The 20647-nt window shown below is 40.4% G+C and overlaps 1 protein-coding gene across 1 annotated transcript in view; it reads left to right on the plus strand.

The window, feature by feature from the left end:
• Positions 1–12033: 12033 nt before the first annotated feature.
• The window catches only part of LOC134348461 (ETS translocation variant 5-like), a 28623-nt gene continuing 20009 nt past the window's right edge, over positions 12034–20647 (plus strand). Inside the window, exons 1-5 of the mRNA XM_063051883.1 lie at positions 12034–12196; positions 12632–12795; positions 12967–13054; positions 13144–13191; positions 13324–13377. Of these exons, the coding sequence (XP_062907953.1) occupies positions 12745–12795; positions 12967–13054; positions 13144–13191; positions 13324–13377 (241 nt within the window). The 5' untranslated portion in view covers positions 12034–12196; positions 12632–12744. The remainder of the gene's footprint in view (positions 12197–12631; positions 12796–12966; positions 13055–13143; positions 13192–13323; positions 13378–20647) is intronic.

Below are 20647 nucleotides of genomic sequence, written 5' to 3' on the forward strand. Positions count from 1 at the left end.
CTTTCCTCATTAGGCATGCCCTCTAATCCAGGCAGCATCCTGGTAAATCTCCACTGAACCCCCTCTAAAGCTTCCACACCGTTCCTGTAGTGAGGTGACCAGAACTGAATACAATATCCAGGGATGCCCACCCTGAAAAGTTTAAATCTTCCCTTCGATGGGAGTTCAGTGAAACCCTCTCTCATTGCTCCCCCTCTGTGATCTCTGCTGCTCCCTGACTCTTCGACCATGTGTTTGCCCAGACCCTCTACTACAGTCACGTATCCTTTCTGGGAGCATGTCTTCGCCGTCAGCTTGCACCACACGGTTTACAGATTTGTTTTCAAGCTTCTTGATATGGACCCTCTGAGGACCCCAGGTACTCACATTCAACTGACTGTTTCTCCCGCTGCCTCTCCCACTGTGTTCTACACACCACGTTTTCCGCCATGAGGAGATACCTGGTGTCCCTATACCAGTCACTTCCACAACTCTGGGATTCTCTCTCTGCCGTAATGAACCTGTACGATACTTTATCTTCCACCAGATCCACACTTTGAATCACTGGTACTTTGATACCAGCATTTTGTGTGTGTTGCTTGGATTTCCAGCATCTGCAGATTTTCTCTTGTTTGTGACAATATTACAAGTATGGTCTGACCAAAGTTTTACAGAGTTCCATTATCTTGCAACACTTGAACTCAATTCCTTGACAAATGAAGGCGAGCATACCATATGCCTTCTTAACCTCCCTATGAACTTGCACGGCAACTTTGAGGGTCTATGGATCCTGCCATTAACCCTGTGCTCTGCCTTCAAGTTCGATCTTCCAAAGTGTATCACTCCAAACTTTTCAGGATTAAACTCCATCTGTTAAATCTAATCCCAGGTCTGCATCCCATCAGTGTTCTGTTATGATCTACAACAACCTTCTACACCATCTGCAACACCACCAACGTTCTTGTCATCCGCAGTATAACAAGAGTCTCTGAGCCTGCGCTCCTTCAGAACAATGTGCTTGCAGCACACCAACAGCATATACAGCACACTGCCCAGGCACAAGGTCCGAACATGCAGCCTGAAGCAGCATACTTTCAAGACCAAACTACTCACTCGGTAGGGAAAGAGACAGCTAAGCAGCTTGTGATACTTGCCATGAGGTAACATCATGGAGAGAGGGGCAGTTATAGAGACATTCAGCACTGACCAGTCCCATCAGCTCAAGGAGCCACTCCAGCCACCTACCAGCCAGTTACACTAACCCCACATTAATCCGATCTTCTTTTCCCTCCAATCTTGTCAACACACCCCAGATTATACCACACCATACATACTAGGGAAATGTACAATGACAAACTTAACCCACTTCCACACTCCTTGGGTATGTGGGAGGAAACCAGAGCACTCAGCAGAAACTCACGTGTCATCGGCAGAACATGCAAACTCTACACAGACAGCACCGAAGGTCAGGGTCAATTATGGCACTGTGAAGGAGCAACTCGACTCAGTGAACTGTGCAGCCCATGATTTCATGCAGTAATAGAAAAGGGGTTAGCTTCTGTACACTGCAGTTTCTTGTATAAAAGACAAATGTTTTGCTATGTCAACCAGTGTGTTCAGAGTACAGGCATCCCCCGCTACCCAAAGGTGGAGCACTCCTATGAAACTGTTTGTAAGCCGAAATGTTGTAAAGCAAAGAAGCAATTACCATTAATTTATATGGGAAAAATTTTTGAGCAATCCCAGACCCAAAAAATAATCTACCAAATCATAATAAATAACACACAAAACCTAAAATAACATGAACACATAGTAAAAGCAGAAATGATATGATAAATACACAGCATATATAATGTATGTACTGTGTAGTTTCACTTATCAAAACCGGGAAGACAGCGAGCCAAAATCAACTTGGAGAAAAAAAAAAATCAGCATATACACATGTGCACGTATACACCTACGCACATACACGCCTATGCACGTACACACATGCGCACACAACTGCCTGCACAAGGCCTCACAGTCATGGTAGTCTTTCTCGGGGTAAACACACGTATAAAGTGGGCATCTTTTTTTAGTAAACACATTTATAAAGCGGGCATCTTTTTTTTGCTAACCAAAATCCTCTTTGGTTAGCGAAAACAGGTACTAATGTAGGTCTTTCGTAACAGCGAGCTGTTGTAAAGTGAACGTTCGAAAAACGGGGACCACCTGTACTCTGAATTGCATCCTCATATCACGCTGACTTTATTCATACAATTTATACGGTACTTACAATATTTATTTCAGGCTATTCCAATATAGTGTCATCAGACACAAAAATAGATGAGTATTTTGTGACATGAAGATAATAACAATTCCTGAACAATTACTTCTTCAAGATATGCATGACAGAAGAGATGAGCGATGTAGGTTCCTCATCAGATCCTTTCCCACTTCATTGAAAGCCTACCCAGATAAAAGTCAAGACTTTGTTGTAATGAAGTGCAAGCTTTAGGCAAGCAGAAAAGGCTTAAAACACACTAGGGAGGTTCTCAGATTGAAAACTGGGCATCTTAGTGACCATTCTGTAGATGCGTAATAAATTAATCAGAGGCAAATACAAATTCATTCATCTTATTTAAATTGAATGCAAAATAACATTTGATTAACAGGAGTTAAAGGATTAATTATGAAATAAAACCACTGTAATAGTCAATACACCTTTTACAGGTGATACCTTGCTTGCCCAAACACCTCAAAGTGACAATGTAAGCCTTCCAAACACAGTTTGATACAGCTCAACAAATGACTGTTAATTAAACTCAAAACTTAACCATTAAATTTGAGTTGCAGAATGAAAGGAGATATCCCAGGAGCAAAATATACCCAGTAGCCACTTTATTAGGTACAGGGGTGGAACCGGTGTGGTCTTCTGCCCACCAGTTCAAGGTTCAAAGTGTTGAATGTTCAGAGATGATCTTCTGCACACCACTGTTGTAACACGTGGTTATTTGAGTTACTGTTGCCTTCCTGTCAGCTTGAACCAGTCCAACCACTCTCCTCTGACCTCTCTCATCAACAAGGACACTCTGCATGGCACAATGATTCCACAGTCAAAGTCACTTGGATCACATTTCTTCCCCATTCTGATGTTTAGTTTAAACAACAACTGAACCTCTTGAGCATGCCTGTATGCTTTTACGCACGGAGTTGCTGCCACACGATTGGCTGATTAGATATTTGCATGAACGAGCAAGTGTACCAGTGTACCTAATAAAGTGACTACTGAGGGTATGTGAGCAGGGTAAAAATGCTGAACAGGTATAAGTCAATAAGGAAATGTCGGAAAGAACAGCTAACATGCAAACTTCATAAAGAGTGTGGGTAAAGCTAAGAAGCAAATTGAAAACAAAACCTAAACGCCTCAGTAAGTTCAGCATCCTAGGCTAATGAACTGCAACAGACATCAAACTAGAATATTATCAAGCTGCATGATCATTTAAATCAGCTCAACTGGATCTTTGATGACCTAAAGCTTTTCCTAAACTGTTTTAGTTTTTGATTCTCTCCAAAAGTAATTGTCCAAAGCTCAGCTGAATGTCACAGACATTTAAGTACAAATTAAATTTGTGCTATAGTTTATATTATCTGAAAACAGTATTTCTCTACAACCACACCTTAGTCTCAAATCACTCTTACCACTGTTTTTAATTTGTGATCTACTGAGGAACATAGCACAATGCTGTGCTAACCTATAGTACATACACTTACTTCATGATCCCTTTCCTCCTACATAACCCATAACCCTCCATTTTTCTTTCATCCATGTGCTTAACAAAGCATCTTTAAATGTTCCTATTGTATCAGCCCCTACCACCACCCCAAGCAGTGTGTTCCAGACAATTATAACTCTCTGTGTAATAAACCAACCTCTGATATCTCCCTGACAAACAAGAGAAAATTTGCAGATGCTGGAAATCCAAGCAGCCCACTCAAAATGCTGGAGGATCTCAGCATCTATGGCCAGGCAGCATCTATGGAAAAGAGTACAGTCGACGTTTCAGGCCAAGACCCTTCAGCAAGACTGGAGAGAAAAAAAATGAGGGGTAGAGTTAAAAAGTGGGGGGAGGGGAGGGAGAAACACAAGGTGATAGGTGAAATCAGGAGGGGGAGGCGTAAGGCAAAGAGGTGGGAAGTTGATTCGTGAAAGAGATACAGGGCTGGAGAAGGAGAAGGGGGACTCTGACAGGAGAGAACAGAAGGCCATGGAAGAAAGACGGGGGGTGGTGAGAGGGAAGGAGCACCAGGGGGAGGCCATGGGCAGACAAGGAGTTAAGGCGAGAGAGGGAAAAGCGGATGGGGGACTGGTGAAGGGGGGAAGTGGGGGGGGCGGAATTACCATCTGGGTAGCCTCCAACCTGATGGCATAAGTATCGATTTCTCAAACTTCTAGTAATGGCACCCCCCCCTTCACCATTCCCCAACCTCTTTTCCCTCTCTTACCATATCTCCTTGCCTGCCTATCGTCTCCATCTGGCGCTCCTCCCCCCTTTTCTTTCTTCCATGACCTTCTGCCCTCTCCTATCAGATTCCCCCTTCTCCAGCCCTGTATCTCTTTCACCATCAACTTCCCAGCTCGTTACTTCATCCCTCCCCCTCTCGGTTTCACCTGTCACCTTGTGGTTCTCTCTCCCTTCCCCCCCCACCTTTTAACTCTACCCCTCATCTTATTTTTCTTCAGTCCCGCCGTAGGGTTCGGCCCAAAACGTCGATTGTAATCTTTTCCTAGCTGCTGCCTGGTCTGCTGAGTTCCTCCAGCATTTTGTGTGTGTTGCTCTGACATCTCCCTGACACCTTCCTCCACTCCCATTTAAAGGATTTCCTCTGGTGTTAGTCATTGCTGCCTAGCAAAACAGTGCTGGCTGACCGTGCTACCTGTGTCCCTTATAATTTTATACACCATTGTCAAGTCACCTCTCAACCTCCTTCACTTCAAAGGGAAAAGCGCTGGCTTTCCACACAAGACGTGTTCTCTAATCCAGGCAAACATCCTTGTAAATCTCCTCTGCATCCTCTTTAATGCTTCCACATTTTTCCTATAATGAGGCAACCAGAACTGAACACAATACTCCGAGTGTGGTTTGACCAGAATTTTATAGAGCTGCAATATAACCTACGGCTCTTGGACTCAGTCCCCTGACCAATAAAGGCCAGCACACCATAGGCCTTATTAAACACTCGTTCAATTCTCATGACAACTTGGGGAATCTATGGACTTGGACTCCAAGATCCATCTGTTCCAGCACATTAACTTTGTACCCAGCCTTCAAGTTTGACAAGTTTGTTAACTTAAAATTAATCTTTTACTCGTAAGGATATAAACAGTCATTTTAAAAAAAAGCTTCTGAATGAATTTTTTAAATTCATCAAGAGAATAGTTTCTGCATATCTTAACTAGAAAATGTTTGTAAACAGATCTTTTTGAGACATTTTCAGTTTACATCAATTCAGTAACAGTTTTGTTAATATACACACCAATTAATGTGGTTCTTGTTTTCAATAATATTTTCAGCTGTTGTAATGAAACTGCAAATAAGCCCAATTCCAAATATAGTTTCTAAAACAAATTACATTCTAAGCCACATTCTAGATACTGTGCCTATTTGCAACTTATTTTCTCTTTGATATATTGAAAAGTGTTTATGTGGAAGTTCAAGTCGAATCAAATTTTTTTCAACAATGTGCAATTTGGCTGCAATCAAATCACTTAGTACATACAAAGGGGAAACTGTGACCAGGTCGAGTCCTAAGGAACTAGAGAAATGTTGAGCATTGAAAACTTTCAAGAATAGGAGTCTGCAACAGGGATCTGACTTCCAGGGAAAAAAATCTGAGACTCTAGGGCCTAAAAACTGTTCCACAGCAGGAACAAAGTCCATTAACTTGCCTATGTGAAGGATGTCAGTATGAACTTTATGTGTGGGTCTGTCTACTCCAATATTTTGCCAAATATTTTGTCTCTATTACTGTAGTAATTTTAGATATTAAGAAACTCAAAGGGTGCAAGGTTAGTACAGCAATTGGTGTTGAGGTAAAAGATTGGCCACTAATCTACAAAATGGAGGAACAGATGGGAGGGGCCCAATTGCCTTCTCCTACTCCTACTCCTTTTTATTGCTGTTATGTACACAAAAAGCTCAGGGACTTGCACTCTTTACTTACACAAAGGGTTTCCCTTTATCATCTCTGCCTATTTAGGAACGAGATCACAGTTCACAAGTCTGATAGATGTCAAATACTCATGGGATTGGGTAGGATTATCATAAGATCATAAGATACAGGAACAGAATTAGTTCAATTGGCCTATCATGCCTGCTCCACCATCTCATCATGGCTGATCCAATTTTCCTCTCAGCCCCAATCTCCTACCTTCTCCCTGTATCCCTTCATGCCTGACCAATCAAGAATCTATCAATCTCTGCCTTAAATATACATAAAGACTTGGCCTCCACAACTACCTATGGGAAAGAATTCCACAGATTCACCATCCTCTGGCTCAAGAAATTTCTTCTCATCTCCATTCTAAAAGGACGCCTTTCTATTCTGAGGCTGTGTCCTCTGATCTGAGACTCTCCCACCATAGGAAAGATACTCTCCACATCCATTCTAACAAGGCTTTTCACCATTCGATAGGTTTCAATGAGGTCACCTCTCATTCTTCTGAACTCTAGTGAATACAGCCCTGGAACCATCAAACGCTTCATATGACAAGCCGTTCAATCCTGGAATCATTTTCATGAACCTCCTTTGAACCCTCTCCAGTTTCAGCACATCCTTTATAATATTTAAGGGGCCCAAACCTGCTCAGAATACTCCAAGTAAGGCCTCACCAGTGCTTTAAAAAGTCTCAACATTGCATCCTTGCTTTTATATTCTAATCCCATTGAAATGAATGCTAACATTGCACTTGCCTTCCTCACCACAGACTCAACCAGAAAATTAAATTTTAGGGAATCCTGCACAAGGACTCCCAAGTCCCTTTGCACCTCAGTTTTTTGAATTTTCTCTCCATTTAGAAAGTAGTCATCCCTTTCACTTCTTCAACCGAAGTGCATGACCAGACACTTCCCCAGATTGTATTCCATCTGCCATTTCCTTGCCCATTCTCCTAATCTGTCTAAGTCCTTCTGTAGCCTCTCTACTTCTTCAAAACTCCCTTCCCCTCCACCTATCTTCATATCCTCTGCAAACTTTGCAACAAAGCCATCAATTCCATCATCCAAATCATTAACATAGAACATAAAAGTAATTGGTCCCAACACAGACTCCTGTGGAACAATACTAGTTACCGGCAGACAGCCACGAAAGGCTCCCTTTACCCCACTCTACCTCATGCAAATCTGCCACTGCTTTATGAGCTAGAATGTTTCCTGTAATACCACGGGCTCATAGCTTGTTTAGTCATCTCATGTCTGGCACCTTGTCAAAGGCCCTCTGAAAATCCAAGTACACAGCATCAACTGATTCTCCTTTGTCTATGCTGTTTGTTATTTCTTCAAAGAATTCCAACTGATTTGAGAGGCAAGATTTTCACTTGAGGAAACCAAGCTAACTACAGCCTATTTGATCATGTGCCTCCAAGTACCCTGAGACCTCATCCTTAATAATTGACTCCAATATCTTCCCAACCACTGAGGTCAGACTAACAGGCCTATAGCTTCCTTTCTTCTGCTCCTCTCCCTTCTTGAAGAGTGGAGTGACATTTGCAATTTTCCAGTTTTCCAGAGCCATTCCAGTTCTAGTGATTCTTGAAAGGTCATTACTAGTGCCTCCACAATCTCTTCAGCCGCCTCTTTCCAAACTCTGAGGTGTATCTACCTTCAGGCCTTTCAGTTTCCCAAGAATCCTGTCTCTAGTTGTGGTAACTTCACACTCTTCATGCCCCCTTGACACCTGAAACTTCCACCTTATTGCTATTGTCTTCCACAGTGAAGACTGATGTAAAATACTTACTCAGTCCACGCACCATTCCACTGTCCCTTCATTACTACTTCTCCAGCAGTGTTTTCCAGCAGTTGGATTTCCCCTCTCACCTCTTTTACACGTTATGTATCTGAAGAATGCATATTCAATCAGAGTGTTCAGGAAAAAATATAGATCTCCAAGGGTCACTCTGTGACAGGAAGTGTCATGATGGGACAGAGCCTAAATTACAATTGTCGGAAGGAGGGTGTGTTTGTGTGCACGGAGTCAAGCTTCAGACTCCGCAACCTCAGGTGCGTCTGCTATGGGTTTTTCCTGAAACTGGCAAAAATAAAGCTGCAAGGATTTCAATTTCAACATGGAAGTCACAGAAACATTGTGCTTTCTATTATATTTTCAAGGCCCAGCTTTTACAGCTTAGAACAAAGAGAAATGCTCTTATAGAAATATATAAGACATAGAAATGCTAATCTAACAGGGTGGTTTATATTAAAGAGGCACACATTCTTAATGGTTACAAAATAACATTAGAACTTCCAATTGGAGGCTTTTCTTTGCCAGGAAGCCTTGAATTTACTCAATTCACTAAAGGTTGCAGTGGAGGGAATATCGGCTTTTTCTTTTCAAATGAAATTAGAATGGTCTTTCACATCTTTAAGATTCTTACACTTATATGTAAGAGAAAATATGATTTCATGTTTTAATGTTGGTCTTAGGTAATGGGGGAGTATTTAATCCACCATTTTCATTTGTCAAATATCTGATTACTACCATTTATAAATTCCAGAAGTACAATCAGTTCACTTTGCCCCTTAGACTTTGCTTCCAAGTCAAGTGACACTGCTAAATTTCCACTTACAGCTCAGTTAACAATAAGTAATAAGAGAAGTGATAAGCACATACAATATATACAGTACAAATAAAGTTAGAATTGTAATGTTGAAAATACTTGCAAAAAGCTTCCTTTTCTGCTTTCCTGTCTCGACTCCAGATTTGTTTTTTTTTCGGCCCGAGTTCAGAGGATTGGCAATTCCAGCTTCCAATGCCAAACCCGGAATGGGGTAGACAGGGGAGAGGAAAAGGGGATAGGTGCATTATGCAAATTGTAGTCACAATCCCCTTGAACACCTTTCCTCAAATAAATACTCAATTTTAAGAAGTACAACAAAATTACAATGCATATGATAGTTTTTTTTTAAAATGGGAAGGACGGGAAAGTTTATTATTTATTATGCAGTTTTGGTCACATGATATAGAAAAGGCAGCCTGGATGATTCTAAAACAATAAGCTGAGCAATATTTCAGTGAGGCTGTTGATTCATTTTCAAAATTTGCTATCTCCCAATTAAAGAAAAATGCTGTGCAGTTAACACAATCTATCTTGAGAACTGAACATCACCAGTAAAGACCAGTGCACTTGAACTGTAACATTCTCGGCCAATCCAAGTAAGAATCAACCATTTTGATCTGAATTTGGAGACACAAAGGATTGGTCCATAAAATTAGAAACTTTTGACATCCGAGTTTTAAGTCCCTTTTTATGTAGTTAATCAAATTACTAATTGACACTGTGAATGATCATTAAATGCTAGACCAATAACACCATGACACCATACTCTTCACAAGCAGCAGTTTCAATAATAAAATGTTTCTTGCTTCCAAACTGCAAGTAACAAAACTGTACGTTTAATTCTCACCCTGATCAGAATGGATTAATTTCAGCAGTGCTGGGAATACGCACTAGAGGTGCAGTGGCCAGTTTAAACTCTCCTGAGTTAAGGAGAGAATTTTGCTCCCACTCACTATAAGATATGTGCATCCACGCAAGGACTGCAAAGGGATCCAAAAATCACGTGGATGCTGAAAATCTGGAAAAAGAAACAAAACACTGCAAATTATCACACAGCATTTTGGATGTAACTAAAAATAATACCAGTAGATGACTTCATTTCAGTTTTGGACTCAAATGTAACTCTGTTTTTGTGTCCTTAGAGAGAGAGCAGCCCACAATGTCGACTCATTCGAAACCCATGATACACGTCACTGGGGAAGTTGCTCAAAGCGATGGTTGGCTGGAGTCGAAGAGGGAACTTCTCTTTGCAGGGGGGCTTTCACTTTAAGTGTCAGCCTCGACAATAATATGTTAACTAGAAGTCATTACAATTACATTCCTTGTAACCCGGAGATACACAAAGAGATCAAAGTATTCTCCCTCCCACCGCACTGACATTATTACTGGTCTCCAATCTACAACACAGGGGGGGATCCTGTAACGGGTATAATTTACAGTCTGGTTCCAACAACCTCAGGTTACTCGATTTATACCATCAAGTTTATGACAGAGTGAATCTGGTCCATTGATAGTCACGATAAATCTATCCGCCAGCTCCACATTCTCGTTTCTGAGTCGGTGTTGTGGTATAACACTCATTCATGAACTGGGAAACTGCTGCACTGCCGGAGATGCTGCCTTTTAAAAGAGAATCTTATAATAAGCTTCTCTATCCTCTTAGGTGAGCATAATAACACCCACCCCACCCAGATTTAAAAACGAACTGTATGCTTAGCGAATGGAGTCCTGGCTATTTTTCATCGCTCAGTAGATATCACCAAAACAGATAGTATTATTTCCTTAGATTAGTTGTATGCAACTGGTTGCCCCGTTCCTGCATTTCCAGCAATGAGTGCATGTTATCCACTGAACCACAGAGCCGCCCAGGTAGCCTCTATTTTCCCCACAGCGGGGAGATACGAAGGCAACACCTAAACAGTAAACGCTGTAAGCTACCGACAGCCCACTCACCATTTGTGAGAAGAGGCAAGTTGACCAAATCATTAAGAAAAGGGTCTGGATGGCAGTGTTCCTGCCCACCTTGCGGATATGCTAATTGCTTCCAGTTTCTGGGGCCCTCGATGTCCTGGGCCGAGCGAGCTTCATTTGTTAAGGGGAAAGTTCAGGAAATAGTCGGAGTCTAACCTTGTGGGGCGCAGTTCTAGAGGAATTAGGTAACAGGTCTACTGTATTGCTGAATATTATTGATCGAATGTTAGCGAATGATCGGTCACAGAAATACCTGGCAGATATGGGCCATGGCTGATTGGTTAGGCTGTTGTTTTAAGTAACACTAATGGAACTGGAGGGGAGATTAGGAAGAAAAACTGGACGCTGGAATTAACGAAACACGCGGGATACGAGAAACCTCGTCCTGAACCCGAGATGTTGTCATTTCTAATATGTTTTCGTTCCTCCCACTCTTACCACATATCAGCTTTAAATGTCGCCCGGGAGCCTAAGGCTGAGGCTGCCCAATCCGTGTGCACTGGAAGCCCTTAAATGGCCAGCACCTGAAAATATGTTTCCAAACTTTCTGCCAAGAATGGTTTTATTTTCAAACGACCTATATGTGGTGCATGCAGAGCGTTGAATCAGCAGACAAAAAAAATCTACAGGCTATGTAATACTTTTAAACAAAATACTGTTGATTTTTAAAAACAATCTTCCAAAATTGCCAAAGTAGAATAAATATCCTTTGTTCATGTACATTCTTCTACTTTTAAAAAACAAATCTCCTCTGACATTTAACAATGCAATGTGCGTTTAGCCGAATGATTTTCCGAGATGCGCATTTTTAAAAGTATAATAAAAGACCAGATCCTACTCAAAAAGTATGAATAAAATGGTGTCTAATTTTACAGTACAACTGATTAAGCTTTGATTAATCTGTTCTATATGCTTTTAATGCTGTTGTGACCTTGCATGGGATCAAGATACATCGAGTTGCTATTGTGATCTCCAATCCTTCAATGGCGCAGTTACTCAGCCCTGACCAAATTTTCGTGAATGAAACCCATCAACAGGCCAGTTATCAATCAAAGACACGCCCAGTTTTCTGATTGGTTTATGGAAGTTATTTTTGCGCTTGTCGAGGCACCATCCGTTTTTGACCAATAGGCTTTAGAAGTTTCCTTTTGCTATTGAACAATTGGTTCACATGTCCCTTCAACGCTGACCAATGAAATGCTTCGCTTTGTGACAAGCGTGCGATCTGTCCAGTCAGTGCGCAGGCGAGATGCGCGAGCCCGAGTTGCCTCTGGGGAAAAGAAATCGCGTTCACTTAAACTGAGCAAAAAAACCCATTCAACTTTTTTTTCTGACGGCGACTCGTGAGTCTGAATGTGTGGTGTTTTTATTTTTTAAAGATGGTGTATTTTTAAAAAGTAATTTTTAAATACAATACAAATAATTTCACAGGTAAGCAGAAAATATATCCGAGTCTACAATATCATTTCGAATAAAGTTTGTTTTTTTTTAGTGCGCGTAAGACTTAGAAAGGGAATGAAAGTGTTGCATTTTACTGCTAAAGATAGATACTAACGAGAGCTTGGCTAGAAAAATGTTCGCCATTTTTCTTGAATACGTCTCTGCAATTGGTAAAAAAACTGTTCCGCCGTCTGTGAGGCCGATTTTTTTTTTGCAGACAATCTCTGGAGCTTGGGGCGATTGCTTTTCCAGCGGCCTTTAAACTCAATGCGAGTTGTTGTTTGCTGTGTGGGAGGCGGTGGGCGGTGGGGCTCAGCTGCGTGTGTGTGTTTTTTGTGAATGGGGCGCTCGGATCCCGTTACGCTCATACCTGACGCCAGCCAGCCTGCCTGCCCCATTCATAATTTTTGCTCTGTCGTCTCTTAGGAGCTGTGGAGAAAGAGCGAAACAAAACAACCTGAAAAAAAAATCTCGACTGTGCTCTGCGAGTCCATGTTAAAGGATTGTAGGTCGACTTATAATAGAAGATCAGCTACAAAATGGACGGATTTTACGATCAGCAAGTTCCTTTTATGGTGCACAATATACCGGTAAGTAAGCCATTTATTCCCACTTTATTTTTTAAGGCAACTATTTTCAGAATTCATTCTTAAATATGAACAAAGTTGGATCGATTTGTGCATTAAATAGAGGACGGGTGTTACTGTAAAATTTGCGCTTCTTTGCTCGATTTTCTATGTGAGTTTATTTGATTTTCACAGAAAACTCGCGGGGAAGAACTTCGTGGGCGACAAATAAACGAGAGAAAGAGGAAATTAGTGGAGACTGACCTTGCCCATGATTCGGAAGGTAATGACTGTTCTGGATTTACTGCGGATTGTAGAACCAATCGCACAGACTTGTCTTGTTTATGCTTGTGATTTGTTTCGCTTCCCCAGAACTTTTCCAAGATTTAAGCCAGTTGCAAGAAACATGGCTAGCAGAAGGTATGTATAAATCACCCATCTCAGATCACAGTAATTGCACGTTTATGCTTGACAGCTAAGCGCTTTGCTGAGTAAAATAGAACAGTGAACTATTTCAAGCGAACGTGATTGTTTTTCTCTTTCTTTGCGCAGCCCAGGTTCCCGAAGATGATGAGCAGTTTGTACCAGACTTCCAATCGGTTAATTGTAAGTATATCTCTTTTGCTGTTTTAAGATAGTGGCTATTTTAGTGGAAAGAATAACCAGGGGTAATCTTTGGCCGGAAAATGCTGTATTTTATACATATCTGTGCAGAAGAGTTGACAATTCTCTAAGATTTCACGGGAAGGCTGACGATTAATTTTAAATATCCAGGCAAAGTGCAGCCCTGTGCGCCGACCCCGGCCTGGGAAAACTACCTGTCTGTATTTAAATTAACTGTAACATCAAATACTGAATTAAAAAATTACGTTATTTTCTGTTTTAACGATTACCGTTTATGTTTGTATCCCTCCTGTGTTCGGGATCCTGTTGAGATGCAAATTACTTGGGGAGGTGGCGCTAATCTTGGCTCATCTTTGGCTGCACCAGAAGCTTTTGATGAAATGATATTACTAGGGCAAAGGAGCTCTCAAATATATTAATTTCTAAATTTTTTTTCAATCTTGCAATTTAACGCTCGTAAATAATAATGTATTTAGTAATAGTAAATAGGCTCCTTAAAGCTGCTTATGTTTGGATAATAGTAGAAACGGGCATTTTCCGAGTGTTTATCACCTGGGACAGAAGATCATCAGAGTGGAGTACGTTTGGAGTGACTGTTCCTGGGGCCGGGGGCGGGGGAGTAACTGGTTAATTGTAGGTTTTCAAGGTCAGTGTGCATCTAAGCTTCCCATCACAGAGAAAGTGCAGGGAATAGACTTTTGAAGAATCAGAATCAGGTTTAGGTCATAATTCGGTATTTATTGTCATAGACAGAAGTCGTGAAATTAGTTGTTCTGTGACAGCAGTATGGGGCAGGCATTACAAATTACTATAAGTTATATTCGTAATAAAATTAGTAGAGCAAATGTATGAAGTTATAGGAAATGAATCTTTGCTGTACAACTTGACTTTCAAATTGACCATCAAAATTCACATTCCTGGAAAATGAAACTTTTTTTTGCTGAATCTAACAAAGACAGGCTTCTTCACTGGAAGAATTTTTTTTTCAATTTGATGCAACTTCTAAATTTAGCATTTAAAAATTTTTTTTGTCTATGTCCATGTACTGACACATAACAGATCGCTCACTTCAGAGTGTTTTACCTTGATGGTCGCAGTTTGTTAGGACTGCCAAAAGAGGTTGTGGATTTGGATGGGATTCTTTGCCTACATTCTACGAGTTGCTTCATTGACAAAGATTATATAAATAGAACTGAATGGAAAATAGGAATGGGATTTGTTGTTTTCCTTTTAGTCCATTTATTCTTGGCTACTCCAGCCACATGGGAAATTGTAGACTCCACTAAAGGTCATGTGACTGGTTTGATATTGGATGGGGAGGAGGAATTGGCACCAAGCCAGTAGTCCTGGGTTATGTCCATTCTGATTTATGGTTCCTGTGACTATTTGGCATTTAACTCCTGGTCAGACTTTTGACATGAACTAACCACGAACGGCAGTTTATTCCATCCCAATGTTATTTGCGCCACAAAGACCTTAATCAGGTCTGTTACAGATTTTGGCTCTACGGTTATATAATGATCTGACTGATTTTTTAAAAAACAGTATAACTGAAACTTGGCCATCTGTTACCAGCTTTAGATAGCATTAGTCATTTTGATTTTTTCTGCACATGGAAAGCTACCAATGCACTTTAAAAAAAAATGTCCTTTGTTGTGGTGAAGTTTACTGGGACGGAGCAGTGATAGTAAATGAAAGATTTGTACTTTTGAAGCATTTTTCCTAATCTCAAAGCATGTGTATAGCCAGTGAAGCTCTTTATGCTGTACACTACTGCTTTGTGCAATAGTATTGAATTTTATTTCTGCTACCTTAACTCTTTAGTCAATTCTGATCATTTCAAAAGCAAGAAGAGTTGTTCACCATTTGTACTCTAGCATTTCTTCACTATGCTTTCCTTTGTTTGACCTATTTAGCAACACTTTAAAGTAGAATTTTAATTAATTGTGTTTGATTTTGCTTTATGTTAAACCCGAATATTAAGTATGATTTAAGTACACAGTATGGGCATTTAAAAATGAGGCATTGATTGGAGAGGTTCCCAACAGCAAATGTGCTTCACTTGGGAACCTTCATTGTAAAATATTGGGATAGCTGGCAAGCTGGCTTGTGCGAGTCTGCTCTTCATGGACTCTTTGGGTCCAGCACATCAGTGTGTATTATTGAATCCTTGTGGAATTTCCCGTCCATGCTGCACTTGCTCTACCACGTGGTCAAGTGCAAAGTCACCTTCCAGTACATTCATGAAGGTGCCTTGCAGAATAATGAGTGGGTGGGGAATTGCTGTTAGCTTAGTGACAAGACGGGAAAGGAGTTACAGTTGGGAATTGAGGAAGGAGGGGTAATTCTCTAGGAATAATCAGGATGGGGGTGGGGAGAATGGAGAACTGGTCCATAAATTAGTTCAACCTGCAGTGATTTTCTCCTAAAGACATAACAAAAATTGAGACTTTCTGTGAAATCTGGGAATTGTGTAATGTTTGTCTTGTCTACTTTTAGTGACTTCCACGGCCTCGACAAATGCTGTATTATTTTCTCTCACCCCACTGCTAAAGTTGCCTGCTCGCTTCTATTTCTCACTGAAAATTGGCTTAAGCGCCAAAATAAAAATACTACCCTAGGCAAAGTCTCTTTCTGTACTGTCCAGCAGTGGATAGTATTTAAATAAAATTCATTTCTTCTGGTGTTGAAGCAAAATTTATCCTTAGTAACAATGATGTTTTAATTGAAAAGGCAATGATCTCCTGCTAAATTGAGTCAGAGTTTTATACAGAATTCTCTTTGCTGAAGAGTAAGGCATTTGTCTTCCTCATTCCTCACTCTCAGATGTCAGTCCTAATGGTTTTTGTAGGAAGTCAAATGAGTGTCAACTTAAACCGAGCTAGTAACATGGGTTGCTATTTCTGGTACAACACATGACTTGCCACTTTAATTATGCTTAATGAAACATACAAAACTGTCCTTGATTGTAATAGGATATGAAGTCAATTTAAAAGATCAACATTGTAAATAATTATTTTTCTGATCAGACTAAGTGATCAACAACCTAGAATTTACCATTTGATGGTTAAGGGAGACAGACATCAAACAATTCCTTATCAGGAAAACATCTTAAAAACAAATTTTAAATTAGATTAGGCCTGCCTTTTTGAAGAGCTTTTCTAGAAAACATTATATTGTAAGAACATAGACTAATGTTGAAGGCTGAATTCTGCTTTGCATTATTGTTTGTTACTGAATTATCTTTGTAACTATAGAGATTTCACTGAAGTTATTGGCTTCCTGTAGTGTCTTCAGTCTTCTTTCCAAAATTGTTTTCTGTTGTGGTGGTGATGTGGCAAGTCAGTCTGCTGTTTGCCTTAAAGTCCTCTGATTTCCCTCAGGAGCAGAGAGATGTACTTGGAACGTATGTGGCTATAATGATTCTTTGGCACACTGCAGCAAATTCAAATTCAGTGTAATTGGACCTGTTTTATTGAGTGCAGTATTTTATGGCGGAGATACTGCCATCCCTGTAATGTGACATCTCATGCCAATGCAACCTCAGCTGTTGATACACATAACATTTTTATGGGGTTCACAAAAAACTCATCTAGCATAGTGCATCCCCATCAATATCCCCAGCGTAAAAGACATACCCTGGGAAATGAACCTCCAGTACAAAGTACCTGGGAGAGTTGGTGCACAACAGGTATGCCTTTTTGTTCTTGCCTTTAACTGTAAATTATGGATTATACTAAATCAATGTTGAGGAAGTGCCAGTACGGCAGTGAGAAGTTTAGTTGCTGCTGCTTTTGCGTTTATGAGTGGACAGTTGGTTCAACGCATCATGACTCTCATGTTCAAAGTTCAAAAGAAATTCATTATCGAAGTGTGTGCACTGGGATTCTGCCACGAGAGGCAGATTAAAGAAAGACTGTCTTAATTCACATAATCCTCGCTCTGTTGAATTTTTGTGCTAGCCTCTCCTCTACCCTGGTGATCTATATAGAGGTGTGGAGTAAAGGTTACTGACGTTGAATTTTGCCAACATGTAAGATGGAGAAGAAAAATTAACCTTGAGAGTAATTTTCTGTACGTATTGTGGCTAGTGAGATAGCCATCTCTAACTAGTTCAGTGATTCTTTGATTTTGTGGTATGGTTGGAACAACACACTTGATTAGGGAAGAAACTAATTTTCTTTTAAACTCAGAAAATATTTTCTAATCGACTCTAGCTGTAGCTTAAAGCCATTGTATATTAAGCATATCCATGCAGTAATAATAATATCTGTTGATGTCATGACCACCATCAACAAAACTAGATTTTCATGTTGTGTAACTGTAGTGTCCTCATTTTTTTTAATGATCACCACATATTGAATTCCTTTGGCACTTATTTACAGTTCATCCCTGAAGAGCTTTTACTCCAGCACTCTATCTGCTAATCAGTAAAATAGAAATATGCTGCTTTACTTTTGCAGAGCTGGTTGCGGTATAAGTCTAAAGAAAATTAAATTACACAATGTTAAATCTCACTACTTAACTAGTGTTTACAATTGAAATTTTGGTGAATGAATTGAGTCAGATTTTCACTGATCACACTCGACTACAGGAACGTGTCCTCTCTGTGGGATGCGTGTGTTTTCTCCGGGTCCTCTTGTTTCCTCCCACAGTCCAAAGACAGACCGGATAGGATAATTGGTCATTGTGAATTGTCCCGTGATTAGGTTAGTGATAAATCAGGGTTGTTGGGTGTTACTAAACTATATGGCTCAAGGGGCCAGATAGGCCTATTCCACGCTGTATCTCTAAATAAACTGGAAAAAAAATCAACTGGTGAGAACCTGTATCATGTCGTATAATTGCCCTTGAGTGTGCCAGTGAGTGCAAATGAGAGATTTTAGTTGGTGAGTTCCCTTTAAACATGCAACAGGAAAAAACAGTTTTTTTAAAATCCAAGCTAGTGCCCAGTAAAAGCCATTCCAGAAAGTGCAGTGTTGATTTAATAAAATCATTTCCTTTGAACTATGTGTCTATAAACAAAACAACACATATTTAAAAGCAAAGTGGATTTTTAAAATATCATTGTGCACTCACATTTAAAACACAGGGAAGGAACCCCAGTTTTACCCATTAGAGTTCTATCATGGATTGAGTCAGGTATTTGGTTACTTTTGCTTATCTGCTTTCAGTCCTGTTAGCATTGCCATCATCAACCATACCACCAACCTCATGCAACTGAAATCGCCATCCATCTGTACACTAGCACGTTCCAGTGCTCCCCGACTCCCATCTCTACTTTCTATGAACTTGAGTCCTGTTCAATCTCTATAGAGTTGGATAGCAGAGAAAGAACCCCTTCTGCCCACTGAATCTGAGTCAACTATTAAACATTTAATCCTATAGTGATTCCATTTTATTCTCCCACTTTCTCATCAACTCTGCAGATTCCACCATTCATCTGCACACTAGGAACAATTTTGTGGCTACCAACCATATGATGGAGCAGACTCGACGGGCCAAATAGCCTAATTCTACTCCAATATTGTATGGCTTTTGGGATATGGGGGAAGTGAAACAATTTGAGGAAGCGCGCGAGGACACATATAGAATATGCAAACTCCACATAGTTAGTACCCAGTCTTAGGGTAGAAAACTTGGTTAGTGGAGCAGTGAGACAGCTGCATCATCATGCTACCCCTGTTCTTGCTGTCTTTAAAGTTTTCATCTGCAGTTCAAATTCCTCTCTTCACCTCTCCACTCGCCTTCTCTGTAGTGTCTTCAAGGTGCCCCAATTGTCCATGTATTTGAACTATAGACTCTTGCCCTTTGTTGCTCTGTCCCTTCACACCACTATTGGTGATGTGGCTTCAGTTGTTAGGTCCGCAGCTATCTACATCTCTCTCAAACTCAGCCCCATTTCTAATGATCTTCCCCTGTTAGATGGGACAGCGCGGTAGTGGTTAGCTCAACACTTTACAGTGCCAGCGAACACCGATATGGGTTTAATTACCGCTGCTACCTGTAAGGAGTTTGTACGTTCTCCCTGTGACTGCATATGTTTCCTCCAGGTGCTCCTGTTTCTTCCCACTTTCCAAAGACGTATGGTTAGGGTTAGTAAGTTGTGGTCACGCTAGGTTGGAAGCATGGTTACACTTGTGGGTTCCCCGTACAATCCTTGTTGATTTGACACAAGCGATGCATTTCACTGTACATGTGATAAAAAAAGCAAATCATTAAAACTCTTTAAAACTTCTCAAGCCACCAATGCTGATGTCTCCTCTGGCACAGAGACTGCTGATTATTCTTAAAATGTTTCTTAGTTTTACTAATTCAAAGATGGCATTATTGCTTTAAAATATCAAATAATGCTCCACATATTACTTGTAGTTAATTAAGAACAAATCTTGAACTTTATGTGAAACATGTCCTGTAATATTTAATTTACTACCATGTGATGCTTTGCTGGGTGTAAAGACAATATGGAGCACAAAATGTAAGCACTCATTTGACTTTGGTGTTGTTGAGGACCGTGGCACTGAAATTTGTTGTTGCCTGACAACAGATTATTCCACAAATGTCAAACCACCCACTACAACTGCAGAATAAAGGTCCAGTGTTGACCTTGACTATCCGCGATGACTAAAAGTCGGCAAAACATGAAAGACTTGGAAATACTGCAACAGCAGTTTGATCCTTGCAGACTGCAGAGATAATTAGCACATTAAAGGATCCATTGACTCTCCTCTTTCTCCTGGTTTACTGTCCCAGCTGACCACCAGAAAATAATGTCCTCAAGCAGGAAAACAACTTTAAAAGAAAATGGGAGATCTGTAAGGAACATTTGGTTTGATTTCCACCAAATGCAGCACTTTTGTCCTGTTAAATGGCACTTTGCAATTTTCCTCAACTGGCAAGCATAAAGCTGATTTTTGAAAACTTGCCTTTGTAACTACAAGGAGGATTATCATTTTTGTCCAGTTATTGTAAGCATTTTTTTATTTGCATAGTTGAATTCCTTCGGTCAGCTGCCAGCTGCGTTTGTGCAGTTTATCAGATTATTCAACAGTGGGCAAGTCATCTCTAGTGATCTGTTGCATCATTCTCTTGGGAAAGATGGATGGAAGCAATTAACCCAGGGCACCACCTTTCATGTAGTTTGTTCACTGGGTTCACGTGGAAGTGCCTAAGTGATCTTTGGTTCTGATTGTATCTCAGTGGTTCTGTACCAAAATTCACAACATTAGGAATTCTCTTCATGCTCTTAACA

The sequence above is a fragment of the Mobula hypostoma genome, chromosome 6 (genome assembly GCF_963921235.1).
Source record: "Mobula hypostoma chromosome 6, sMobHyp1.1, whole genome shotgun sequence".
Classification (NCBI taxonomy): Eukaryota; Metazoa; Chordata; class Chondrichthyes; order Myliobatiformes; family Myliobatidae; genus Mobula; species Mobula hypostoma.